Below are 20515 nucleotides of genomic sequence, written 5' to 3'. Positions count from 1 at the left end.
TTTTTTTCATTTTTGTGGCTTATCAAGCCTCTTCTCGGAGTAAAGTGGTCTCTGTTTTCCAGTGACGCATAGATACGCATTTTCATATATGCAGCTTTTGATGGCGTCTCTCTCTCTCTCTCTCTCTCTCTCTCTCTCTCTCTCTCTCTCTCTCTCTCACCCCGCTGGAACAGGTCACAAAAGTTGCCAGGTTGCGGTTTTGTATATTTTGTACCCTGAATATACATAAGCCAACCTCACGGAACTGGTTTAGAGAGTGCAGCATTTTCTTATTCATTTTTCTGCTACCCTTCACTCCTCTCTTCGTTTTGTGGCGATGCAGTGCCAGTTCAGCTGGTTCCTTATAATCTGTGTATGGTCCAGCTGGTGCAGCATTTCAAGGCTGGCGCGAACTCGGTCCTGGCTTAACAAGCCTTTCTTCGTTAAAGCACTGCATGGTACATTTTGAAATCCCCAAAAGCGCCGTGTAGCTGCCAAATGCACCTTAAGAAGTCTTGAAATGCGTCTCCAATTGCTAAGTATACTTTTTTTTTTCATTCGAGCATCGATCATTCGAAATAATCTAGCATGCATTTAGCTTTGTTGTGTATTTATGGAGGCATATGCTTACTGTATAAGTAACATGTCCGTATACTTGTATGTTTCTATGAGCTTCTGCATCAGTATTTTCATTTACTTCGGAACAGGTATGGCCTATATAGTAGTTAACCCTGTATGTGAAAGTGTTTTACTCAGGGAATCAACATCGCAGCGGTGATATATGGTACAGGCGGGTCTTGCGCTACCATATGTGCCCCAAGGAGGTGGCCAGATGAGTTGTCGCTGCTGCTACCGTAGAATTTCCATGCCAGTTGGTGCAGCATTGTCAAGGATAAACTAGCGCAATTGGCAGGACGGAAAGCAAAGCGAGATAACGGGAGCGCTACGTCGTCTCGTCTTGCTCTCCGTGCCGTCTATTGCGCTATGTTATTCTTGACAACGCTGCTATATAGTATTGCGTTACTCTGTATTGTTCACTTCGTTATAAGATGAGAAATAAGAGATGCGCACGCAAACGCAAGCATGCGCGTGCGGGAACGCACCGTAGAGCCTTTGGATGCCCACTTTGTCGTCGTACGGCAGCTGGAAGTCGTCCTTGACTCCCTGGTAGTAGGGGTACATGAGCGACCCGGGAACCGACGAGTGGGACAGGCCCAGCGAGTGGCCGAATTCGTGCGCCGCCACAGCGAACAGGCTCACCTCTGCATGCAACAAGAGGGGGGAAAAGAACACGTCAAGTTGAAAGTCAGTTTCAAATGTCGCCAGCACACGGTTACGCACAAACACAAATGGCCTCGAATTCTCTAGCGAGAGCGAGGCACGGTTTAACAGCGACTACTCTCTGTTACGAACTTCCAACCGGTGCCGCCAGTGTTACGACATCCAACCGGTGCCGCCAGTGTTACGAACTTCAACCGCTGCACCACGATAACGGCTTTGTGGCCCCGTAGCGCTCGTCACCCGTTTCGTGACAGAGCGTTGGTAGCGAAGACTCCGAGCCTGGCGTCGATGAGAATAACAAAAGGGACTTTATACATTATATACAGGTTATCATACAGGACATGAACGGATCGGCACTGGGGCCGAGAGCTCACACAAACGCGACTGTTCTCGCACGACGGCGTCCGGCGAAAACGCGTGACACATCTCACCCCAGTCGGGAGCGACCCTCTCTCCAGGTGGGGTCGGCGGATCCCGTTTTCGAGCGGCGTGTCTCTGCTTTTATAATCCCCGAGGCCCATTGTCACTCAACCGGCCCAATACAAAGTCAGCACACGACGGTCGTCCGAGGGGTCCAACCAGCGACCGCGCTGGCCACTCGGTTCAAAGTTCGCGCGCGCGGTGACCTCCAGGCAAGGGAGGTGCGGCGCCGGGCCGTCGGGCACACGCGGGCACGTCAAAACACGCTGCTCCGCCGAGGCTTCTCCCGCACGAAGGCGCAGCATCTTGACTTGTGAAGGGAGAATTATGGCGCTCGCAGGATAGATTCTGCATCTTGCAGATTCGGGATCCGGGCTTGTGGTAATGGCACAACAGCATCCCCGCCCTCAGATAAGGCGCCGGGAAGACGAGCTGCCTCCACGTGGCTCGGATGCCAGGCGCGCACGTTCGTCAGGCTCGTCCAAGTTCACGTCCAGTGTCGGGACGCCAGGTAACCTCACGTGCCCAGGTCCGACTCGCCAGGACAGGAGCTCTGCTCACCACGTCGTCGCCAAGGCACCTTGACCAGCTCCGCTCGGGTCGTTCCTAAGACCTTGCTTCTCGCCACTGGTCCCGCTTGGTCGTTCTGCAGCTTGCAAAACCGACCGGCAAAAGGCAACACCCAACACGAACAAGTGCCCTCTGTCTCCCGTCAAACACCAGACAAGGCCATAATTCAAATCAACCTAACTAAATTGTTTTCCCCTTTTTTTTTTCTCCCGCTGCAACAAGAGGCAGGTGTACGATCTAGCACACAAGGCTTAAACAATCAGTTTTCAAATCATCAACATAACAAAATAGAAACAATTAATAATCAGCAATAATAATTACAAATAGAATGGTCCCCTTGAAATCGCTTTGGACCGAAAACATACTTCTGAGGAAGCAAATGAGGTCATTCATTTTTCCCGGCGATATTTTCGCGGAATCTGAAGCTGCTTATATTTGCGACCCAGCTTATCCGTGTAGCGGCGGTACAATAAGCCAGGTTCCTTGCCAAATGAAACCCCCTTTTTTTCCACTCCCCGTTTGACGCTCTTCCTCAGATCGGCTAGTGAACAATCTTCCTGTTGTTCGCGAATCAGACTTTTTCTTTCAACTGCAGCCTGCTCCTGCCGGCTGGCGGAAACCGGAGCGAGTGTGGAGCCCGCGTCGCCTAATTGCGGCATCGAGTCTATATCGCGGCTAGCACTGCACGCGTCACTCCCACTCACTTCCAGGACCCGCTCGTCTAGGCCAGCCTCCGAGCTCTGCCTCTCCCGTGACTGCTCGCCACTCAAGTTACCGTGATCGGTCCGTGTGCCGCACCGCCTTTCGCTCACCGACGCTAAGTCAAGTTCCCTCGACAGCGGGCGCGCTTTGGATCGCGTGGGGGCCATGTACGCCACGTCGGCAAAGAATGATTTGCCCTGATCCCTCAGCAGCTGCTCCGAGCTATTTGAGAAGAGGTAGGAAAATTGCTCCGGGAGGGCGGCTGACACAGCGGCTTCGGTGTTAAGTTTTCCAAACTCTCCTTCAATGATAACCGTTGCGATCGGTAAACAGACACTCTCCTTCTCGGCCACTTGCCGTATCCTAACGCACTCTCCCGTAAAATCACTCGAGGAGACGAAAGACGGGTGAACAACGTCCATAGTGGCTGCAGAGTCCCGCAGTGCTCGGCACTTCTTGCCGTTTACCTTAATTTCCTGCACATAGGGCTCCAATAGACGTATGTTTTTGTGAGTTTCCTGTATCGTTGCAAAAGCAATTCTCTCTGGGCAGCTTGCAGCGATGTGCCCTTGCCTTTTGCAATTGTAGCAGGTTAACGGTCTCCGTTTTTCAAAAAAACGCGTCGTATCATTTCGCTGTTTTGTTGCAAAAGCAATTTTCTCTGGGCAGTTCCCAGCGATGTGCCCTTGCTTTTTGCAATTGTAACATTTCCGTTTTTCGGGCTTTCCGGAAAACCCATCTCTCCTATCTGCCTTTTCTACGCGCACTGCCTTGCTGTGCAAGCTGCGGCGGGTGTAATACTCTTCCGCTAACTCTGCTGCCTTGTTTAGCTTAACCTCTTTTAGCCTATCTTGCAGCCAGAGCCGGACATCCTCATCAATGCAACGGTAGAACTGCTCCAACGCGATGCATTCGACAATTTTGTCGCGGTCGTCGTAAACCTCTTCGCCCTTCAGCCATTCCACCAAGTCGGCTTTTAGACGAAACGCGAAGTCAACATTCGACTCCTTACCCTTTTTTGCATACCGGAACCTCTGCCGGAAAGCTTCGGGCGACAATTTGTACTTCCGCAGTAGCGCTTCCTTCACATCACTGTAGCTCTCAAACGCCTCTTTCGATAAGCAAGTTATTACGTCTGATGCCTCCCCAGGAAGCAAGGCTAACAGATTCTGTGCCCAAAGGGATCGCTCAATGCTATTCCGTTCGCAGACGTGCTCAAATTTCACGAGGTATTTGGCCATATCCTCTCCGACGACAAAGGGTGGAAGTTGATCGCGTATTCTTGGAACATTAGAAGTGAGACTAGGCGCTGGCGAGCTATTTCGGGTCTCCAACTCTTTCATTTTAAGCTCGTGCTCACGAATCTCTCTCCTTTCCTCCATGCAACGTTCCTTCTCCCTCTTTTCCTCCTCGCGACGTTGCTGTTCTCTCCTTTCCTGCTCGCAACGTTCCTTCTCCCTTTCCTCCCTTTCCCGACGTTCCTTGATATCCGCCCAGGCCTCAGCGGCCTCCTCAGCCGTTACGTCCCCAGTCCTCATGACCTCAAGGATCGCATTCTTTCTTTTGGTTGAGCCCAACTCAATGCCCAACTCCTCACAAATTTCGAGAAGTTCCTTCACCTTGTACTTCTCCATCGTTCACACTGTCCTCCTGCTGTTTACCCTTTTTGAATATACCTGCCGTACGCTACTATAACACTACTAGTAAGACATATGCAAGTATATCACACACTGCCCTGTTTACCCCCTCAGCATCCCCTGGTTTTCAAAACACTCTTACTAGGCTTGAAACACACAAGGTTATCACAATGCAACACCAAGTCAATCCCTGAGCTACTATAACCTGTGTCAGAGAAAGTCTGGTGTTTGAGGTAAACTTCAGGCACTCACCGCGCCGAGGTAGCTGATGCCGGTCAATCCCGTAGCTGCCATCCAGTGTTACGAACTTCCAACCGGTGCCGCCAGTGTTACGACATCCAACCGGTGCCGCCAGTGTTACGAACTTCAACCGCTGCACCACGATAACGGCTTTGTGGCCCCGTAGCGCTCGTCACCCGTTTCGTGACAGAGCGTTGGTAGCGAAGACTCCGAGCCTGGCGTCGATGAGAATAACAAAAGGGACTTTATACATTATATACAGGTTATCATACAGGACATGAACGGATCGGCACTGGGGCCGAGAGCTCACACAAACGCGACTGTTCTCGCACGACGGCGTCCGGCGAAAACGCGTGACACATCTCACCCCAGTCGGGAGCGACCCTCTCTCCAGGTGGGGTCGGCGGATCCCGTTTTCGAGCGGCGTGTCTCTGCTTTTATAATCCCCGAGGCCCATTGTCACTCAACCGGCCCAATACAAAGTCAGCACACGACGGTCGTCCGAGGGGTCCAACCAGCGACCGCGCTGGCCACTCGGTTCAAAGTTCGCGCGCGCGGTGACCTCCAGGCAAGGGAGGTGCGGCGCCGGGCCGTCGGGCACACGCGGGCACGTCAAAACACGCTGCTCCGCCGAGGCTTCTCCCGCACGAAGGCGCAGCATCTTGACTTGTGAAGGGAGAATTATGGCGCTCGCAGGATAGATTCTGCATCTTGCAGATTCGGGATCCGGGCTTGTGGTAATGGCACAACATCTCTCTCTCCGCATATAAGGTGGTGTCCAAGAGCAACTTTATTGCCTGAAAGCATATCTTCTCACTATAGCCTATCTTCTGCGTCATACCCTCGCAAAAAAAAAGAATAAAAATCAAGGAATACGCGATTCACTGGTTATCCGTCTATCGCCACTAAACTTTCGTAAGTTAGAGGCGATAAGGGTTTTCTCAAGTCCGCGCCACAGGTTTTGCCAAAGGTGCCAGAATGGCGCACTGTAGCCAGCGCATCTAGCGCACATATGTGCATCGATTCGCTGTGTCGTCACAATTCGGCCGCCCGTTGCAGGCGAAGCGCGCGCGGACGTCGAAGACGCGCGCCCGAGCATAAACGCAAGCGCGCAGAGAGGACGGGTGCAGGCGGTGGGGGTCCTGCCTGAGCGCGCCGTGTGAGATGAGTTTCGCGCAATACCAAAAGCAGCGCTTTGCGCTCAACAGCAGCCGCCGCCGCTGCGAGAAAGCTTTGGCGGCTGCCGATCGAAGAGGCCTCCCTCCTCATCGCGGCGCCGACGTCGCCCAGCGATGCACTCCTGCGGCCCACGTCCTCGTCTTGGCTTTCGACCGCTCCCATTCTCCCCGCGGCGCCGATTGGGCGGCCGCCCTAGCTCCTCTGGCAGTGTTCAGTGCCCCCCTTCCTCCGACCCTTTCCTGCTCTTCTTTTTTCTTCCCTTTCTTTCCCCCGTCCTCCCTCCCTCCTGCCGAGAAAAACGCGCTTCTGGCGTCGTCAAATAAGGCCCGCTTGGGCTCTGCGGTCATTGAGAACAGCTGACGCGGAGGTGGCAGCGGCGAGCCCTGCGAGTGAGGTCCACTGTGTCAAGCGTCTGCCGCGCGGACCCCCCAACCTCCTCCGCCGACTGCCCCGCCCGAGGTCCTATTGGGCCCCTTCCTCGCGTACAGGGCACATATTCCTTGCGAAACTTGGCGAGACAAGCGACCTGGCACAGACGCAATCAATTCAGACAAACAAAAGTGCACACGGCAGAATTGAACCGTGGCTCCGCCGTCTCCGGAGCAGACCTTGTCGTAATGGCTCTTTCGAGCATTGCTGTGCGAAGATCTTGGCCTGCTGTTTCCTGTTTCTCCAGTATTCCCCCAACTCTAAATTTCGGTCACTGTTTATCGGTGTACCCTATGGCCCAAACAATGAAACGTTCCTTTCCTTCGAGCGCTTCCTAACCTTACGTGAGGCCTCCTTACAGCGAAGGACCGATGGAGGAAGCAAGCTTACTCTGAAAGCTCCCTTCACCCGTCCTCACGTAAGGAGCGGTTGCCGCCATGCCTGGGTTCGAGATTATCTCTTAAAAGCTTTAGGCGAACACCAGAACACCACTATTCAATAAAAAAGGTTGTATCGTCGCACAATCTCTAAGTTGATGAGCTAATGTAGAGAAGCGTGGACGCTATTTTTTAGTTTTGTTTACTAAATCTAAAGAAGCAGTGCATTAGAGTGCGAAACTTGATGTGCTCCAGCAACGCTGGCACGCCGGCGTCGTGCAACGCCTAGCAACGCCTACCAACGCTTCCATGCCGCACGCGTGACTGAAACGAACGTGCCTGGCAAAACGTACCGTGCTCGCGCTTCTCCGAAGGTGGGCGACAGCACGCACGCGCAAGCAAACGTCACGTGGTTAAGCAGTGAGGCGAAGCGCTCGTTCAGGGCCAGGAGCGGCGTAAGGACGCATGAAGGTAGCTTGGCCCAAACAATAAAACGTTCCTTTTAGGGGTGTGCGAATATTGAAATTTTCGATTACGAATGGAATACGAATAAGTCGAAGAACTCTCTTCGAATATCGAATCGAATATCGAATACATGTGTAGTATTAAAAAATTGCAAGACAGGTAACAATAGCTTTATTACCCTTTTAAAAATAACATTGCATTTTGCAAGGTTGCTTCAAATTAAAGAGGTACTCAATTATAGATAGTGGATAATGCCCTCAGTCAGTTAAAACGCTTGTTACAGATTGTCGTGAAGGAAAATTAACTTCTCAATATGGCCAGAAAGTAAACGCTCTCTATGCACTGTCACATTTCTACCGGCAGAAAAGACTCTTTCACTAGGAACTGAAGTGGCAGGGATCGCCAAGTACTTCCGGGCGAGTGCACTTAAAAGCGGGTACCTGAAGCGGTCAATGGACTGCCACCACTCACAAGGATGCATGCCCCTTTCCAGAAGAGGCATTTGCGCGTAGTCTGTAACTTCCCTCTCAGGCGCAGATGCCAAATCTGTCTTCTCTTTGTTCATCACTAGATCGTCAAAAGCATTCTATACACTCGATGCCACCAGTGGACACGAAGTCGACGCTGGCACGGTGGTGTCCCCACGGTGTTCCACGACGGCTTCCTGGAGCTCCCTTGTCACAAGGTTTTTCAGCTAGATCATCTGACCAGATGCCTGATGAACTGTGGCCATAAAGAAACATGCCTAGGCTGGCCACTTCATCAAATTTCCACTCCGCACAAAGAGCCTTGATACATTTTGAATCAATGTTAGAAAACCCTGAGTTGCCTTTGCAACCTTCAAGGCAATGGGACATTCCAAAATAATTGGAATTCTAAAGCTTGGTGAAAAAGAAACCGAAACTGATCATGTCTCAAATGCCTGAAGCAGATAGACTGAAACAGAGCATACAGATAATGAGCGGATCATGCGAAGTTCTCAGTTAATAAACATGTTCTTAGGAGAATGCGGAGCAAGCATACAATTGGTTAATTGCTGAATTATTCGCAGTCTATCCGAATATTCGCCGTTTCCACCGTTATTCGGCCGTCCTCGGATATTCGTGAATTTCCGAACATGCATTTCTCGAATCGAATACGCTTCGAATATGGAAAATATTCGATTCGTATTCGAAATTCCGAATATTCGCACACCCCTAGTTCCTTTCCTTCGAGCGCTTCCTAACCTTACGTGAGGCCTCCTTACAGCGAAGGACCGATGGAGGAAGCAAGCGTACTCTGAAAGCTCCCTTCACCCGTCCTCACCTAAGGAGCGGTTGCCGCGTGCCTGGGTTCGAGATTATCTCTTCAAATATTTCCCCGAACACCATTATTCTATTAAAAAATGTTGTATCGTCGCACAATCTTTAAATTGAATAGCTAATATAGAGAAGCGTGGACGCTTTCTTCTAGTTTCGTTTACTAAAGTTAAAAAAAGTTGAGCATTACAGTGCAAAACTTGATGTGCTCCAGCAACGCTGGCACGCCGGCGTCTTGCAACGCCTGGCAACGCCTAGCAACGCTTTCATGCCGCACGCGTGACTGAAACGAACATGCCTGGCAAGACTTACCGTGCTCGCGCTTCTCCGCAGGTGGGCGACAGTGCGCATGCGCAAGCGAATGCCACGTGGTTAAGCAGTGAGGTGAAGCGCTCGTTCAGGGCCAGGAGCGGCGTAAGGACGCATGAAGGTAGCTTTGGAGCTACCTTACGCTGAGGCAGCACCAAGGAAGCCTTCACCGAGGGCCCCTCAGTAAGGAAGCTTTCAGAGTGACATAAGGTAGCCTCACCCCAATGAAGGCTTCCTTGGTGAGGTAAGGAAGATTTCATTGTTTGACTTCTTATGCTGAGGAAGTACCAAGGAAGCACCAAGGAAGCCTTCACCGAGGGCGCCTCAGTAAGGAACCTTTCAGAGTGACATAAGGTAGCCTCACTGCAATGAAGGCTTCCTTACTGAGGTAAGGAAGATTTCATTGTTTGGCCCTAACTTTCTTGTTTGCACAACCTTTCCCGCAGACGAAACTGGTTTTTGTGCGCATTCTTGCGTCTATGCCAAACAAATATGAGCGTTCGAACCTTTTCCCGTCTGCTCCGCTCATCGCTCTTAGTGTTGCATGTTCGTCCACGTTTCTTTCCACTTTGTTTTCTTCATGTAATAGTTTACAAGTGTTCGCAACAAGTCAATACTTCGCATCGAACCACGCATCAGTTTGCCGACTTGCGAAGCGCCGGACGCTTTAATGGGACGACAAGAGAAATCTCGAGTAATCGGCTGCTTCTCTAGTGCCCCGTTCTCCGTCGCACTAACTGTGTCCGCGTTCTCCCTTGCGGTGACCTCCACGAAGTTACATTGCAATATTTTTTTTCATTTTCCAGGAAATATCTCTTACACTTTGCCAGAAAGGTTAATAAAAAGGCGACGCGACTATAAGAAAACATGTGCGAGCTCTGCTTGCGAAACAAAAATTACACAATTTTCGGGAACGTCCGCAAAACAACGAAATGCACCGATGATAGCCTTATCTTGTGCATGCGCAGTGCTTTCACAGCTGCATTTGCTGCTGTGTGACCCTTTTCCAGTTGCCTTATAGCACGACGTTCGCTCCGTGTTTCCATATGCTTGCTCTTTCTATATCTGTCTTATACATAAAGAGCGTTTCGGTCGAGCAGTGATACACGCTAAATATCCTACTTCACTCTTCTTATACGCCAATGTTGAATCGGGCGAGAGATCACAAAGCTTGCTGTTGAGAAGTGACGCGAGAAGGCACAATGCACAATAGGAACAAATGCACACACTTAAAGCGCTGCGTGTATGCATGAGCTCGCCCCCTTCATTTATGACTTGATGTCTTTTGCGCTATTCTTCGTCGGCATACTCCGTACACAACAGGCCACGTTCTCTTCATCCCTTAAACCACTTCCCCCTGCGTAGCGTAGCAAACCGGACGTCCATCTGTATAACTCCCCTTCCTTTTCAACCTTCTTTTTTCTTTAAGTACATAATAACTTTCTTAGCTACTTCGGCCATTTTAAATGGTTGGGCGATCTCGCATAATGAACAGTGGCACATATCCGGTGACCCAAGTTGGCTACCTAACTTGCGCTGGCTGCTGCGTTGCCGAGCAGACGACACGGTCAACTGAGTATTTGCCCCGGACAGACAACCTGCTGATGGCTGCTGTCTGGCCTAGCAGACAACTTAGTCACTGGGTATATGTGCCCGAACTGACAACCTCGGCATTGCGTATGTGATATTGGTATGTTGTGTCCATTCTCGGTCAATCCCCCAGAATGGATGTACCAGTAAGGTGACAGGAAGGGTATACAGCCTTATTATATTAAAGCGATAGCGCATCATCCGCGACAGATACCAGGATACCAGGAATAGTGGGGGTTGCTAGTTTCAACTATATATAAGGTACAGTGATTACAACAAGATGTACTGTGTCGTGGTATCATTCGGCATTGTGGTTGGCAGCGAGATTTCCAGTTGGTGTGCCTGCTCATGTGCCCATGCATGAATAATGTTTCATGATTCACAGATGGCACGGGCATTCGCAGCAGGTTATACAAGGAAGCTATCGCGAACTTTGATAATCAACTTCGATGATTTACGCGACATCTTATTTCTGTCTGCCAACCACGCGCGCTCTCCACCCATCTTCACCGGTGCGCGTTCCAGTGCCACCAACAAATAGCTTTTGTGCCTCTCCTTTAACCACATCTGCGACCTCGCGTATCAACTTCTCTCTGGCACATCGGTCGATCACAATCCGCAGAAGATAAGCATAAAAGACCGAATTAATGAAATGAAGATCCCAGAGAGTTACAATAAAAGAGTCGTAAAATAGCAAAGAAAATAAAAACAGAAGCTTCGAAAGCGGTTTCATTATCGTCGGTATTTAAAGGGCGTGTGAGCCGATCGTGTAGTGCATGCTGTGGACCCTCAATGGTATGCGCATTGAAGTATGCACATGAGGCTACGAAGTAGACCCCCCTTACTGGCTACCACCAGTATACTCTGAATGTGGCGGCTCTTTAAGATCGACAGAAGGCGAGCTCACTATATTCGCATATGAATGATTGCCAGTGCTCGCCAAATCATTCATTACCGCATAAATTGGCTTTTCTCACATAGAGCTCTCCTTGTAGCTCCGAAGCTGAAGATTTTTAAAATTTTAATTACCCAAAGTTGATAGGATCATGTTGATCTTGTATGTATGTACGCTTTTACTTAAATACTGCAAGTTCAGCGTCATGGTAAACTTCTGTCAGCGTCGGACGCGTTCATTCGCGCGAGAACAGACGCTACTAACTCTTTAGAGGAGCCCCCAAAGTGACGGACCGCCTTGAAGTAACAATATTCTTGACGTCAAAACACCTCGCTCTTTGCTTTCCCTGCAGACGCGGACTCGGGAGGTTCGCATCAAGCCTCCGCAACATCTTATCCCCGCTGTGTCCCCGCTGGCATATGCATCGCATCCGCATGCGGCGCGCATCCTTTTAAGCGAGTTTTGCTCGGCGTGAAAACGTGGTGCATACGCGATGCGCGCGGCGGACAGTCAGCGATCGCGAACAAGAGGCGCGCCCGCGATGAATACATTATCGCGCAACAATAGGCCTCTCTGGCGCGAGGCAGATGGAGGGGAAAGATAAAAAAGCGAGCAGTGCCGGCAGCTGCGGAAGGGAAGGCGGCGAGGCACGAAATGTGTTTCTTGGAAAGTGAATCACGGCCGCCTCTTCCCTCCCGAAGTGCCCGAGCCACACGCGGCCAGCGGCTGACAAAATGTGCTGGCGCTGTGGCTTTCTCGTCGTCTGCCGATGCCACTTCCCCGCGTCCTTCAATCGATACGCCGGCACTTTTACTGCAGCTTTCTTTGGGCCCGAGTAATGCGCCGGCGGCGATGCGCCTAGTGCGGTGCCGGCATGCGTTCGGCGGTCGTCGTGAAATAAGCCGCTCTCGCTGCAGATGCAGCCTTTCGAAGCATTCAGGCCGTACCCCCCCCCCCCCCCCCCCCCAAGCCTTTGTAGGAGCCGATAAGTTTTGCCTTTCTGATCCCTTGACATGTGTCGACTCGACCGCTACGGCGGGACGAGTCTCCAGCGGAAGCTTGGTGCCCTCCTGTGCGCGATGTTTCTAACCGTAGATTTCTTGATCATAAGATGCTGCTCAATTCCCGAAGAACATTTATGACTGGGAGACGCTTTTGGCCACCGTTATACAGACGTGCACACTACTGTCTCCCTTAGAGAGCTCGGGTGCCGCAGCAAATAAATAGTAATTACACGGTTCAAGGTACCGGCATGAATACTGTGTGACTGTCTGATTTGTCCTACGACTTTCGCCTTTTGCGAGTATTGTCTCTCAAACCGACATCAGTGCACACGTATGGAATTGTTTGCATCGCAGCCCACTAATTAATTCGGCGCTCTAACCCCTATAGAGGGAAGTGCGGACGCCTGTACACCGCCGCCTCTCGACTAGCAGGAAAGGGCCTCTTCGTAGTCCACGGCCATTCGACGTAGGTAAAATACGAGCGGGTCGTCTCCTCCTCGTACCGTGACGTCCCGACGGCGTCGTCGCCGCTAACTGACTCACTACTGTGTGCGCGCTGCCCGGCGGCGTCCTCCGGGCTGGCGCGCGGGTCGCCCGCGGCGCCGGTCTGGGCCAACTTCTCGGAAGAAGTGGCCCACCCCCTTCCTCCCGCGTTCCTTTCTGGCTGCCGCGGGCCGAATGCTGGAAACGTGTTTAGGGAGCCCCCGCAGTGCCGCTCCGAGGCGTCCGTGATCGATGGGCGCAATTACCAAAAGTGATGCATGACTTGACCGCGACAACAACGCCGCGCACACCGAGCGCGCCGTCGCGGCAGGAGGGCCATTCCGAGAGAAGGAACTATGTGAAACAAAACCTTTCCGCACACGCTAAGGGAAGCTCGCGAGAGAGAGAGAGAGAAAAAAAAAGGGGCACGGGGAGGATGACCGAAGTTGCGTTAAACGAGTGAGGAGGACGACAAATAACGAGGATAGCGCGGACTAAAAGAAAGCGAAAAAAGAACAAAAAAAAAAGGGAAGGGGCGGTGGCGCTGCGTGGCTTCCGAAACAAGGGACGCAGCGCGTCGTCCGAAGATCGTCTTCCCTGTTTTCCCGTCAGCCTCTGGCACGGTGGGGCTGCAGCACGACGCCGACTTTGGTCTCCGAGAGACAAAAGCAGCCGCCCCCTCAGCGCGCTTGGGCGGGAACGCCCCGCCGCTCGCCTAGCTCCTTCCTTGACGTCGCCGTCGGCGTTGCTGGCGTTCTCACTGTTTTCTGGTGCGTTCGGACGCGCGTGCGAAGAGCCGCGCAAAAGAAGAAGGAGCGCGCGCGCGCGGCCTCTCGGCGTTCCGTGACCCGAGCGAAAGCGCCGGCTTATCGTCGCCGGCGAAACTTTCCTCCTGCGCCCCGCGCGCGCTGTCACACTTGGCCACGCTCCGGCGACCGCGAACACTCCACGCGCCGCGCCGCCGACGCGGCTTCGGTGCAACAAAGGGGCTCTCGTTTGGGGAGCTCCAGGCGCGCTTGCTTGCTTGCCGTGACGTTCGCGTGCGCAGGAACGAGGAGAACTGTGTGCGCGCGGCTCTCTCGCTACCGCGCAGCTGATCGTCCGTGGAGCAAAAGGAACTCTCTTTTACGATCTTAACGAAAAGGTCGGGTTGAGCGCGCGGCTTGTAGAAAAAGGTGATGCGAAGCGGCATCGCTTCACTTTTGGTCATCAGCACATTTTGTTTAATGATGATGATGATGACGATGATGATGATTATGATAATAATTGTAGGATAAGGATAACGACGAAAATAGATGACGCACACGTTTGGCGTCATTGATGACGCAGGAGGTGTGCGTAAAGACCGGACTGTCACGTAACATCAGCACCAGTAATTAACACAGCGATTCTTTTCAGCTGATCATGTAATCCGAAAGAGGCGGCAGCAGCAGTGCGCCTGCGAATAACATATCGGTTATGCACGCCTTGTGAATCCGACTGTGCCTTTCTCTTTTCATCGTAAATCCGCTGCAAGAGCCAAAACCGAATTTACGAAGCTTTGCGTTCGTAAGTGATGCCTGTCCCTGGCCGGTCGCCTTCGCTAATAGTATGTCCAGCGTCAGGATTGGCTGGAATTTTCTCTCACAAACAATTTCAGCGTAAGGGCTTTTTGTGAACACGGGCTCTAAATTTATCGGATTAGCGCGTACGCGTCACGTGCAACGCAACACTTTAGTTTTGCGAGCTCCTTACTTACGTTATATGTAAAAAAAATAATAATAAACGCAATAGCCGAAGCAAGAGCAACTCCACACGCTTCAGCGAAAGCCGCTTCAAGTAAACGCAGGAACCAGCGCTGAAATGTACGGGGAGCCTCCAGGAAGCAATAACGAGGCACCCAATAAAAGCTGGAAATAAATCACGTTCCTCGCAGATTTTTTTTTTCTCCGGCTCTGTACTCGACGCCGCGGATCAAAGCTTCGATCAATGTTCAGCCCGGAGTATAAAGTTGCGCTATAGGTCGCTGTAAAAGTGATACGCTGCGAGGAGGCCGTGCATAGCACGCACGGCGAGTTTTCGTCGCGTCAGGTGTCCGACGCGGCGAGAACGATCGGTAACGGCCCCCTCGAGTACCGCTGTAGCGAACAAAACGATAGCTCGGAACAAACGAAGCAGTTTTTGCGACATAAACGCGTAATGTAACACGCTCGCGTGTCTTGGTTTACGCATAATTATTGGCGTTATGCACTTCGAAATCCGCTTTAAGCAGCTATTGGCTAACGCATTCCAGTTGTTCTGCATGTCTTTCGTTTATTGTTATCTCTCTATTTCCCCTTTACCTGGTTGAGCAGCGAGTTCATCCCTTGAAACACTCGTTCGCTAACTCACGCTTTCAGGCGTTTCCATGAGTGTAGAGCTCAATCCTTTTTTTTCTTCTTTTTTTTATTGCGATGACAATTACATGGACACCACAGGTGAATTTTTGCCGTCGACGTCGCCATGACGTTGCGTATATATTTACCTATACGTATGCTACGTGTTTATTTAAGCCGCATATGCAAGGTATGATGCTGTACTATTCAATCGTAAAAAGTGCTCAAACCAGCTCTTACATTTTTGATTTATTTGTTTCTCAGAATATTTGGTAATTGCAGCGCGCGAATAAATGTAATTAAACATCTTCGTCGCAGCGCGTGCCTTTTATCTTCACTCTTCTCAGACTATAAGTAAGTGCAACACAAAATTAGTGATCGAAATCTGAAAGTGACGTAATTTCACTGGTACCGCTCTTTACTGGCAGCACAGCGACGTCTACATGTGCGATGTCATTACAGGCCATATACAGGGCGAGGGTTTTAAGGGTGCCACAAGTTTTGGCACGCCGACGTATGTGCTTCGGCCTTCGGGTGAAACTGCCTTCTTGTTTTTCTTTTTTTTTTTCGAACTGACCAAGCGAGCGGTTGCTGTGAAAAAGGAGAGTGCATTCGGATGTCATTTTGTTTGTTTTGTTCCTTCTTTAAGCCGGCTTCCTGGTCGCGTCGAGCCTTCAAAGAGTGACGTAAAATAAGCGGCAAAAAGCTAGGCTCGTTCAAATCTCTTGTCGAAACAACCGTGGCTGTGTACTGGTCATGTGTCGCCTCGCCGACGCTTCCGCACTGTCCGCAAAGCGTATGTATTTGTTACATGTGCTTACATACGTAAACGTTCTTCGTGCACTTTCTCTGTCTCTCTCTACACACGCGCGCGCGTGTATGTATATACGGTGTGGGTGTTGCGTACGTCCGCGTACTCTTCCGTCTTTAGTGGCTAACTTCTGTTTTAAGATTACCGATGCAACTTTCTCAAGATAATTCCCAGTCAAAGCCGCACAGAGCAGTCTGGAGGCAGCCACGCGCAAGAGACGAACACAGTCTTCGGCGCTATAGGAAAACAACGATCGCGACGAGCCCCCCCCCCCCCCCCCCCCCCCCGCCTTCGGGCCAACCGAGCGCACTGGGTCGCGTTGCCAAAGCCGGTGCCACGGCAGCGCCCGAGCAACACCACCGGCAGCAGCAGCAGGAAAAGTGGGCTTGGCGCAAGCCTCCGCATTCCCGCCTTTGGAGGCCGCTCGAGCGAGTCCGAGCATCGGCGTAGCAGCAGCGTGGCCTGCGGCTGACACGCCCCGGGAGCGCAAGGAAGTGCGCGGCCCGCCGAGGGGAGACCGCTTGACCGCGCGCGCGGCACCCGATTAGCGCCTCCGCCGCCGTAGTAATAAGGCGTGCGCCACGACGCCCCGGACCGTAGAGGCGATCTGGCGCGAATAGCGTGCAGCGTTTCTGAGGCCGAGCTGCACGAAATGGCCCGTGGGCTTTGGCGACGATACACCTCGGCATTCCGAGGCTGCCTCCGATCCTTCACTGTCAAGCAGTTAAGAGAGAATAGAAAAGACGGGGAGGTCAACTAGACTTTGTCCACATCGTTACCCTGCACGTCGGGAGGGGAGTGAAACAGAGAGAGCGAGCGAGGACAGTTAAAATTATGTGCGGAGCGTGTTATGGTAGGACTACGAGCTGCTCGGACAACATACTTGAAGAAAGGATGGAACCTCGGACTCTGCGCGTTCAGAGGCTAACAGCTAACTGAAGGTGCTAAGCGATTCAAAGGCAAGCATCGCGTTGCAGGCTGAGGACTGCGTACGATTCGAACGACTGCGATTTACCTTCCGCGGACAGGGATACGGCGATGGCTTTCGACCGCACTGCGCGCAACTTGGGAGCGCTCGCAGGGGGCTGCGTCGGGAGAAGGCGACGCTATCGGGAGCGAGCAGCCGGCTGCCTGCACGCTGTCAACTTCGCAACCCGAGACGCTGACCGCCGCCACCGATAGCTCTAAGTCCGAAAGGCTTATCACTTGGCCTCGGGATATTTCGGGGCGCCACACACACGCAGCTCGCTCGCGCCGTCGCGGGGTCTCACTTCAGACGACGCCTGCAGCCGCCGGAAAGGGGGCTTCTGATTGGGACTTGCGAGGGAGCAGGCGCTGCACGCTTTACAGGAGAAATGCCTCGGGCGAGCCGGCGACAGAGGAGAGCCTTGCCCTGTATCCGCAAGACCGGCTACCAAATCTCTTACAAAGAAGGCGTTGTGAGAGACAAAAAGTTGCTATTTCTTATATTACTTTATTACTTCGAGTATCGGAGCAAGCTTTTACCTTTGTTTTGTTTCCTGAATAGCAAACGAGCAAGAAAGTATGGCGCAACGACGATGGGTCCCTGGGGTTTCGAATAATCGCATTGTACAGCGCACATCATGAGTTAATGCCCAAATTCGAAGGAGGTAGCTGCATAAGGCACGAGCGTTGAAAAAAATGAACGGAGAGACGAAGAGGTGCACTTGCCACTAGAAAGCGCACTGAATCACGAACACAAAAGAAGAGGAACACACACGCACGTAGACAAAGAGGAAGTGAATAAATTTTGCATACAGCTTAGTTGCAAAGCATCACTGATTATCATTGTACGGACATATGATCCTCCCCTCTCCCTCTCTTCCTCCTCTCTTCCATTATTATGTTTATAACATTTTTGCCCCTTATGCAAAGAGCGAAAAGGTTGCTGCCTCCTACTGGCCGACATTTGTGGCCACAAATCAAAGGAATGGCCGAAATATCAATCGCTCTTTTAGAAAAGGAGCAAACGGAAGACTTTTGTCGAGCCAGCTCTAGGGTGAAAGGAACTGTGCTCTTACGATCCGCTGAATCGTCCCGGACGTTTCGCTTTAAACGGAGCTGCTTCTATTTGACATTTGGCTTACGAGGGCGAACCATAAAGTCTTTGCCCTTATTTTTTATTAGCCCGAATTAGGTACATACAGGTAATTACAAACATACGTACTATTTCACGTACTTTACCATATTTTTCCACAGAGTCACCACACCGCTTGATACATTTGTCCCATCACTGCACTAAATTTGAGATGCCCCTGGCGTCACTCAGCGACGAACGCGGCCTCTCCGAACGCTCATTGTTCTTCACACTTCACGACTTGAGACTTCACGACTTTTTTCGAACTCGCAACACCACCACCTTACACTCCTCAAACCGAAACAAATTTCCCTATATGCAGGCTGCATTTCCCTGTAGCCTAGAGTTTCTAAATAAATACCCTAGAGGGAAATATGGCGCTAGTGTCTACGGGGGCTCTCCCAAGCGCTGCCTTAACCTACATGGTAATGATGGGAAGTACAGGCTTCGGATTGACTTCGATCTTTAGACTAGTGGCGTTTGCTTGCGGCGCAGTAAACGATGCTATATTCAAGTATTATCGCGTAAAATCTAATTTTATTTCTGCAGCATCTTCCACAACACATTACATAAACTTTGTATAACTTTGAGATTGAAACACTGTTTACCACCAGGACACACCAGAGTATGCATTCTTCTGCAATTCTGTTCCAGATTTAGCGCCAGAGAATAATGATTTATTTCTATTTACAACAGCAATAACAACCGCCCATGTACTTGTGTAAATATACTCATGAAGTATTTATGGAAATAAAAATTTTGTAGTGGGAGAAATTGTTGCGCCTTTGACAGGAATGCTACAAGTGTCGTCTGCTACGACGCCTGCTCGCTGCGAACGCGAGACTTTTCTCGCAGACGACAGGCACTTGCGCCTTTTCGAAAGGCTGCGTCGGCTGTCACGATTGCTGAACGTCTTCAAGTACTTTTAAGCACATCTGCTGCAGTGCTAGCTAGGACGCTTGCGGCCTTCTGCGAACATGCTTCGTTATATTTTATATTAACGTACCGCTTCTGAAGCGTGCGCCAGCAGCTATTATGACGTGGCTCTACACTCGTCCATTTTGCGACAGCAGACTACAGCCAGGAAGAACCAACCAGTAAGTTCGTGTTCTCAAATGTCCTGAAACATACATTTCAAGGAGCACATAAAAGAGCAATGCGTAATGAAGCCCTCAATCGAGTTTGAATGTCAAGTCACTAGAAGTACTACTGTCTTGTATCAGTAGTGCGTTATTTTTACTGTTCTGAAGTTTCATAAAGTACGTAACGCTACAGCGCCAACCTAACACACTTAACAAAGCAAGGTCAAAATGGTCAAAACACGTTCTTTCAACGTGTACGATGCCGTCGCTTTCTCGTCAGGGCTTCGGCACCACACCGCGACACAAGCATCGTCCCAGCCGCTGGCACAGCGCGCTATCGCCACTTCGAGCAACTGAACAAAGGCAGAGAGCTTTGCGTCGCACAGACCTACTGCGAGTTAAAGTAATTGCGCTAGGAGCGAAACCAAAACTGCCAAAAAATACATGTAGACTAGTTCGCCAGTTAAAAGAGTACCAATCCGTAGCCTGTACTTCCCATCATTCCCATGATGGTTGAGCGATCGCAGCGCCAGATTTCCCTCTAGTTATAGTAACATGAAACTCTATGCTCTGTAGATTTAGATGGGCTTTCGTCTCTTGCTCTATAGAAACCTAATCACGCTTCGTTGGTTGTATGCCGTGGACGTGTGAAGCGCAACCGCCATCTTCAACAAGTGGCAGCAGCGCCGTGCCGCGGAGCTACCGGCAGATAACGCCGGGCCGGTCTAAGAAAGATCCACCAGTGGGAATGGTTATGTTGACTTCGCATTTACAGCCGTAATTTGGCTTAAAAAAAGGGGGGGGGGGGCAAAGACTTTCTGATTCGCCCTCGTACATCAAGGGGAAATAATTGAAGTGTATGAGTTGCGGCTCAGGTGACCCGCTGAATTTCGCAGCACAATAACTTCATTTGCAAAGTTAAATGTATGGCTCCCCCTTCTCTGGGGACGAAAGATAGGACTAACGCCTTTCTGAGGCGGTAGCTCTTCCACTTGAACTAACCGGGAGACTAGCATAATGTAAAACGAGGCCGAATCGATATACAATTCGCTCAGGGACACGGAATGTGACAAATCAGTTCTGAGGAAATGTGGAGATCTGGACAAGCTTCTTCTTCATCTGCGAAACTTTTTCTTTTCTGAAAAAGAAAAAAGCATATTACATTTCCTTGTAGCTTCGTGCACCTTTGTGATACTCCTAGGTGGATGATAATTTTCCTTTCCATCTATGATTCATCACTAGTGATTGGTGTGGCTCAACGTTCCAGAGCTGCACCTGGATATATGGGGAACGCAGAAATGACGGGCTCTGG

General features: G+C 51.0%; 1 protein-coding gene across 2 annotated transcripts in view; it reads right to left on the bottom strand.

Moving 5' to 3' along the window:
- LOC135898491 (matrix metalloproteinase-2-like) overlaps positions 1 to 20515 on the bottom strand; it is a 273911-nt gene that overhangs the window by 14572 nt on the left and 238824 nt on the right. For both annotated transcript variants that reach the window (XM_065427434.1, XM_065427435.2), the window contains exon 4: positions 1083 to 1241. In XM_065427434.1, coding sequence (XP_065283506.1) covers positions 1083 to 1241 — 159 coding nt within the window. The remainder of the gene's footprint in view (positions 1 to 1082; positions 1242 to 20515) is intronic.

Source organism: Dermacentor albipictus, chromosome 2 (genome assembly GCF_038994185.2).
Source record: "Dermacentor albipictus isolate Rhodes 1998 colony chromosome 2, USDA_Dalb.pri_finalv2, whole genome shotgun sequence".
NCBI lineage: Eukaryota > Metazoa > Arthropoda > Arachnida > Ixodida > Ixodidae > Dermacentor > Dermacentor albipictus.
This window is presented reverse-complemented; position numbering and strand designations above follow the sequence as displayed.